At 42.2% G+C, this 7,629-nt stretch overlaps 1 protein-coding gene across 2 annotated transcripts in view; it reads left to right on the top strand.

The window, feature by feature from the left end:
- The first annotated feature begins 260 nt into the window (after positions 1 to 260).
- Positions 261 to 7,629, top strand: part of LOC121645237 (artemin) — a 41,608-nt gene continuing 34,239 nt past the window's right edge. Inside the window, exons 1-2 of one of the 2 annotated variants that reach the window (XM_041993625.1) lie at positions 261 to 716; positions 1,238 to 1,496. In XM_041993625.1, coding sequence (XP_041849559.1) covers positions 1,382 to 1,496 — 115 coding nt within the window. In that variant the 5' untranslated portion in view covers positions 261 to 716; positions 1,238 to 1,381. Of the gene's footprint in view, positions 770 to 1,237; positions 1,497 to 7,629 lie in introns of both variants that reach the window. The other variant, XM_041993624.1, reaches the window with a different exon arrangement.

Here is a 7,629-nt window from a genome sequence, read left to right as displayed (position 1 = left end):
CATCAGTGCTGCTATGCATATGGTTGTATCCACACGCACGTGTTCAAGTGGAACACGGTGAAATGGTCCACGTTTATCAGTTGGAGAGTGTAAACACCGAAGGACTGTTGCCGAATTCTTCCAAATACTGTGTGACAGTCACCCCCTCCCTGCCCCCTCCCTGCTCCCAGGAACAAAAAGACATTTGAGACATGTGGACGGGGAAGACAATCCATAGCGCTCCGGTTTCATAAAGTCCCTGTCAGGCGGAGCGGCGCACTGTTTTTACGCATACAGCCTCCAGTCCTGGGAGGCATTCAGGAGCTGCTTGGTCGCTGTGTGATACCCTGCCGTGAAAGACAGGGCAGCGGCGCAGGCTGGGAACTGGATACCAGAGTCCAAATTATAAGATTAGCTGTTTTAAGTGTGGATAGAAGGACGTGCGATCCTAGAGATGCGAACCGTAGCTGCGTAAACGGTGACGCGTAGACATTTTGTTCTTGAAGTAAAACATTTTCAGTAACAGTGCATCGTATTTTTCGGTTTGAGTTTCTTCAGCTGCAGAAAAGAAGAAGACTTTCATGTGGCGTGGACGCGCACGGTCTCTCCTCGGACGTTTTTCGTAGAGCTGACCTTGACTTCTTTTTAAAAAGAGACGCAGAGGGGAAATTTTCTGTTTTTATTTACGCATTAACCCCACCAACTGTTTGGAGACAAGACTGAACAGGTTGCCGGAGGTAAGAAGAGGAGAGTCGTGCCTGAAAAGCTGGCTTCGTTTCAGCGAGCGATGGTTAGACAAGTCACACAAGTAGAGAGTAAACATTTTTACCCTTCTGTCTGTCTGTCCGTCCTCCTGCCTCTCTCTCTCTGGATTGTTTATGTCACCGCAAACAAACTCCTGGTAGCTGAAGTTTATTTCCCTGGTCCTGGTTCATTCCCCGCCTGCAAAAAGTCACTTCCAACAGCTCGAAGTTCGCCTTGAAAAATACCGAATTTGATATAATTTGAGTTTGAGTTGTAGTTTCTTTTATTTATGTATTTATTTATGGAGGGGTTACAAGTGAAAGAATCCAAAGAAAGCCATTTACACAGAAGCAGAGTCACATTTAATATCTTTGTTTTAAAATGTTTCGTGTAAACCTCATCCCCACCCCCAGCTCATCTAACTCAAGGGTTAACTGCATTAAATTTTAACGCCTGGAAAGAAACTCGCGGGATTTGACTGTCTTCCCCATCCACTCTCCCTTTTCTTGCTCAGGGTGCTGAAGGAGGCCTTGACAGGAGGAGGCGCCTCACGCGCTGTAGCTGCGCCGCTTGTAGATGGATTCTCCATGTTGGCTTCAGCCTCAGAGGAGACAGCCCGCTCTGAACGTGCGCGAGCCGTGACAACACCTTGTAAAACATGACGCATCGCAGCATAAGGACAGGCAAAAACATAAGCGACGCCCAGTCTGGATCAGGCGGCTCTCCTGCCCTCTCCGGCGCGCGCTTGGAGGCCGGTGCCAACGGGACAGCGGGTAAGGCTCCGTTCAGACTCATTAAGCTGCTTCTGATGGTGACTGAGGACTCTGAATGCGGTACAAGTGGATGTTTTATGCGTAATAAGCTCCTGTCCGGCCTGTTTGCTGTGATAACACTCAGGATTGTTTGATGTTTTATTTTCTTTCACTTTAGTAGCTTTTTTTTTTTTTTTTTAGCTGGAAAGCTCCCCGTAAGCACCTGCCAGCGGTTGTTCGGGCTCTTCTGGCTTCGGGTCACTGCGACCTGGATTCTGTTGGTGTGTTTACAAGGTGCGAGAGCGAGTGAACTGAGGAAAAGTATAAATCAGTGTTTTTATTGGCTGTATGTGCTTCCTTCAGGGCGAGATTAAGTCTGTAAAAGTTTTTTAAATCTGTAAAATTGATGCTGTTTTCTGCTTCTCACCATGACACCACAGTCTTTGTTCTTTCTCTCCACAAATAACAAGATTTGTCTGTTCCGATATGAAAAATGAATTAGATGATGACTGGCTGAGTCACACGTGTGTAGAAGAACTTTCATACATATTTACTGACTCAGTGATCTGCTGACTCACCTGGTCAGGTGATGTCACATACAGAAAAACGGACTACTGATAATCAGCCTCTCGTCTTTTCTCTTTCTTTCTCTTCTTTGTATCTCAGTGCGGCTGCATTTGATGAAGTCTATGTTTCTGTGAGCTTTAGGCCTCACCTGAGACATGTTGCACATCCCTCACAGTGAATGTAAAACACACAAAAACCTTGTTTTTCTTTGCCCCAGTTTGAAAATCTCCAGTTTGTTATCAAGTCAAACACAAGGGAATGACCCCTGCTTCAGGCATCTCACACAGCCCTGTCACACCACCACTGATGCTTTCACTTCCTCCAGTCAAAGGTCAGGGGTCAGCAGCCCTGCAGAGGGTCAGGTACAGCAGACCGACCTGCTGATGTGTGGTCTGCTTTGTTTTAACGGACATGGGGCTTTACTGGAGTCAACGTGCTGTTAGTTGGGCCAATGGCTATTTCTTTCATTTTCGCTTTTATTTATTTAAATCTGCAAAGTTATCTTAATAGTATAAGCAGTCAACTAAAAAAAGTCCTGCTGTCCCAAAATTAAAGGTGTTATTTGGATGAAATTAAACTGGGCTGTAGTTACACAACGCTTTAAAATGACTATAAACCATGTTTATGGTACTTGTTTGAGTCCCCTTACCACCTTTATCATTGACTTTGTTAGCTAGTTAGCATGAGAATGATGCTAGCTACAGTGTTTATGAGAATTTCCTAAAATGAAAGGTGTTCACGTTCATATTAGGATCAAATTAAACTGTAGTCAAATGAGATTCTGAAATGACTATAAATCACATTTATGGTGCTGACTTAGCTTGTTTGTGACAACTTAGCATTAGTGCTTTGTTTGCTAGTTAGCATGAGAATGTTGCTCACTGCTGTGTTAATGAAAATGAACAGCTCATTTTATTTATGTTTATGTAATATCATGTTAGCAAAATGGCACCCTAACACATGTTTTTTAGTTTCTCTTTATCTTCTCTACAAAAGCTGGTTAGAAAAAAATTAGCTCACAGCATGCTAGCTCATCTTCTGATTCTGTAAATTCCCAGTTATCCTACACAGTTGGTGTTGTTGATATCACAAGTAAGATTAAAAAAGAATAAAGATAAAAGCTGATTACTGAAGGATGAGCTGCAATGTACTGGTTGCTCAACAGAAAGCATCTCTGAACATAGTGACAGACTCCAGTTTAAGGGCTGCGTTCATTCCATGGCAACACCAACGCTGTACAACACTCCGCCATTAAAGTTTTCCAGATTAATGGAAACGTGTTAAAAGATGGATGTGTGGTGTGTGCAGGGAGCCTTGTTCAGCATTGGTGTGCAGTGTTACTCTGGTTGTTTTGTCCCAGCACTAATGGAAAGAGTGCAGTGAGAGAGATTGATTATGCAACCTGAAGTGCCACAGGGCAACTTCAATCTGGAAGTGCTTAGAGTATGCAGCAAACCACAGAGATCCCTTCAGGGCAAAATGAAGGAGGCATGATCTGACAAAAAGGAATTTCAATTTGTTAGATGTATTCGTCCAGACAAATGCTTCCCATGCTACTTCTGCTTCTCTGGACAGTGTTGTTTAAGTGCATGGGAGAAATAGTTTCTTTCTGTGATCTTGAAATTGTTTTCTTGATGTTGAGCACTTTTCTTCAAGTTGAAACTGCTTTAAATTGTTAAGAACAAAGCCATCGTTTATGCTGATGGAACATAAAGCTAACTTCTGTCCTTATCATCAAATCTCCCTCTTTAAAACAGCTTTTTCCTCACAATACAGAAGAATGTTAACTGGCTTGTGTTTGTGATACAATAAGCTGTATTCTCCAGAAATTAGCAGGTCAGATTCATTAATCATAGCTCTGGAGGGCTGCTTTGAACCATCAGGCCAGGTCATTAAACCCAGCCTGTCTGGGGCTCGAGCGGGCGACACGGAAACACTTTGGAGAGCGCCACTTCAGCCAGACACAAGACACACTAATGACCACGGGTGCGTGCATACATGTGTGTGTGCTTGAGTCCTTCCAATGGCCACATTTTCAACGCTACGCTCAGGTCCAGTTTGGAGGAATTAAGGCGAGCTTGTGAGTGGGAGAGGGGATTTGACTTCCACACTGTGCATCTGGCAGAAAATGTGTTTTCTGTCGATTCCTTTTCATTCCCTGTTCTCCCCTTGTTGCTCCTCTTTCCGGTCTTTCATGAGCTGCAGTCTTACAAACAGCAGAAAGTAAAATCCAGCCCTCTGATCATTGTTCCAACACAGCTAAAATGTGTTCCCATTTAAGGTGAGGCTCGCCCAGCCTCTCTCTGTGTGGCTTCTTTTTAAAACCAACTTAATCAGGTAGGAATTTGGGCTATTAGGGTCATGGACTGTGGGGGAAACGGGGGAAAGGAAGGGGAGTGAGACGGTGAGGACACATGTGTGGTATCTGGAGGCTGTCTTTATCTCAGCTTTCATGAGAAAATGGGCTGCGTAGCAGAAGAAGGTGTCCGGTTTAATTTACCTGAACGGGTCACAAGATGCTGATAAGTCTGTTGCGCTCAGGGGTTCTTTGTGGGTAATTAGCGCTAACTGCACATGAGCTAAACTTTCCAGTGACCCAACACACTTAATCTTGTCTTGAGGCTGTTGGATATTGTGGAAGCTGACATGGAAAAACCTGACGGGTGATTATTCTCCAGTTCTGTAATCCTCATTCTCTCGTGGATTTGCAAGTTTTTTCAATACTTTCCATTTCTTCTCCCAAAAATAAATTTGCTAAAAAAAAAGGGGACAAAGAGAACTGTCTTGTTTAATCATCTTTTTAACCTTTAAACCTCCATCGTATCTCCCCGAAGTCTATCTCTTCCACCACCAGGAAGAGATAGATGTGTAGCTCTGTGGGATAAACTGTGATGGATATTTAACCCTTTAGATGATCTACAGAAGTTTTCCAGCATTTCTATCCCGTCCAGGAGGTTTACAATCCAGCCACTAAATGTAGTTTTATTCAGAGACTCTATCTGGTAAATCCACAATGATCCATGATAACAGCATTATTTATCACATTTCACCATAAAACATCACTATCACTACTATGTTGCTAAGAGACCTCTATTTAGACCTGGACATGATGATGAAGCCACTTCCTGTCAGACTTTCCACCAATCAGAGAGCTTAGATTGACGGTAACGTCCAATCAGGAGCAGCCAAAGATCAACCAGTGAGCAGAAAGTTCTATGTGTGTGTGAAAAGAAGAAAAATAATGCTCCTCTATGACTGGAATAAAGCCAAGAAGACGTTTCTGATGCACGGTGGCGCCACAAAGCAGCTGAGCTGGAGTTGGTTTAGTGAGGATAGCAGGTAAATAGTAGCAGGAATAACTGGAAATGAGGAAAAAGTGGAAACATGGAAATAGTTTCTGTTCTGGTCGGCTGTTATGCTGCTACATCTATTGATACATTCATTTTACATCATTTTAGCCTCAGAATCTAACAGCTGCTACACACTGGTTTATACTGGGATTAAAAGCTGCTACAGACTGGTTTATACTGGGATTAAAAGCTGCTACAGACTGGTTTATACTGGGATTAAAAGCTGCTACAGACTGGTTTATACTGGGATTAAAAGCTGCTACAGACTGGTTTATACTGGGATTAAAAGCTGTTACAGACTGGTTTATACTGGGATAAAAGCTGCTACACACTGGTTTATACTGGGATTAAAAGCTGCTACACACTGGTTTATACTGGGATTAAAAGCTGTTACAGACTGGTTTATACTGGGATTAAAAGCTGCTACACAGTGGTTTATACTGGGATTAAAAGCTGCTACACACTGGTTTATACTGGGATTAAAAGCTGCTACAGACTGGTTTATACTGGGATTAAAAGCTGCTACAGACTGGTTTATACTGGGATTAAAAGCTGCTACAGACTGGTTTATACTGGGATTAAAAGCTGTTACAGACTGGTTTATACTGGGATAAAGGCTGCTACAGACTGGTTTATACTGGGATTAAAAGCTGCTACACACTGGTTTATACTGGGATTAAAAGCTGCTACAGACTGGTTTATACTGTGATTAAAAGCTGTTACAGACTGGTTTATACTGGGATTAAAGCTGCTACAGACTGGTTTATACTGGGATTAAAAGCTGCTACAGACTGGTTTATACTGGGATTAAAAGCTGCTACAGACTGGTTTATACTGGGATTAAAAGCTGCTACAGACTGGTTTATACTGGGATTAAAAGCTGTTACAGACTGGTTTATACTGGGATAAAAGCTGCTACACACTGGTTTATACTGGGATTAAAAGCTGCTACACACTGGTTTATACTGGGATTAAAAGCTGCTACACACTGGTTTATACTGGGATTAAAAGCTGTTACAGACTGGTTTATACTGGGATTAAAAGCTGCTACACAGTGGTTTATACTGGGATTAAAAGCTGCTACAGACTGGTTTATACTGGGATTAAAAGCTGCTACAGACTGGTTTATACTGGGATTAAAAGCTGTTACAGACTGGTTTATACTGGGATTAAAAGCTGCTACAGACTGGTTTATACTGGGATTAAAAGCTGCTACAGACTGGTTTATACTGGGATTAAAAGCTGTTACAGACTGGTTTATACTGGGATAAAAGCTGCTACAGACTGGTTTATACTGGGATTAAAAGCTGCTACAGACTGGTTTATACTGGGATTAAAAGCTGCTACAGACTGGTTTATACTGGGATTAAAAGCTGTTACAGACTGGTTTATACTGGGATAAAAGCTGCTACACACTGGTTTATACTGGGATTAAAAGCTGCTACACACTGGTTTATACTGGGATTAAAAGCTGCTACAGACTGGTTTATACTGGGATTAAAAGCTGTTACAGACTGGTTTATACTGGGATTAAAAGCTGCTACACACTGGTTTATACTGGGATTAAAAGCTGCTACACACTGGTTTATACTGGGATTAAAAGCTGCCACAGACTGGTTTATACTGGGATTAAAAGCTGCTACAGACTGGTTTATACTGGGATTAAAAGCTGTTACAGACTGGTTTATACTGGGATTAAAAGCTGCTACAGACTGGTTTATACTGGGATTAAAAGCTGCTACAGACTGGTTTATACTGGGATTAAAAGCTGTTACAGACTGGTTTATACTGGGATAAAAGCTGCTACAGACTGGTTTATACTGGGATTAAAAGCTGCTACAGACTGGTTTATACTGGGATTAAAAGCTGCTACAGACTGGTTTATACTGGGATTAAAAGCTGTTACAGACTGGTTTATACTGGGATTAAAAGCTGCTACACACTGGTTTATACTGGGATTAAAAGCTGCTACAGACTGGTTAGATAAAGTAAGCCAGGCAGAGTAAAAATAGCAAATCTCTAAGTAATCTAAACTTTAAGGGTTAATGTGAGCTTGTCGGGGAGGAACAACCTGGTTTTGCTGCGTTGATGAGCTGCCTGCAGCTTGTCTACTGCATGGTCGGTGGAGGATGGCAGGTTTCTTCAGTGTTTGTGGTAAAAACATGATGATTTCTGGACCCTCAAAGACAGTCAAAACTAGTAATTACATACATTTACAAATGGTTCAGTTGATTGTA

This window comes from Melanotaenia boesemani, chromosome 8, assembly GCF_017639745.1.
Source record: "Melanotaenia boesemani isolate fMelBoe1 chromosome 8, fMelBoe1.pri, whole genome shotgun sequence".
Lineage (NCBI taxonomy): Eukaryota > Metazoa > Chordata > Actinopteri > Atheriniformes > Melanotaeniidae > Melanotaenia > Melanotaenia boesemani.
The sequence above is the reverse complement of the archived record's forward strand: the minus strand, read 5'-3'. Positions and strand labels throughout refer to the sequence as shown.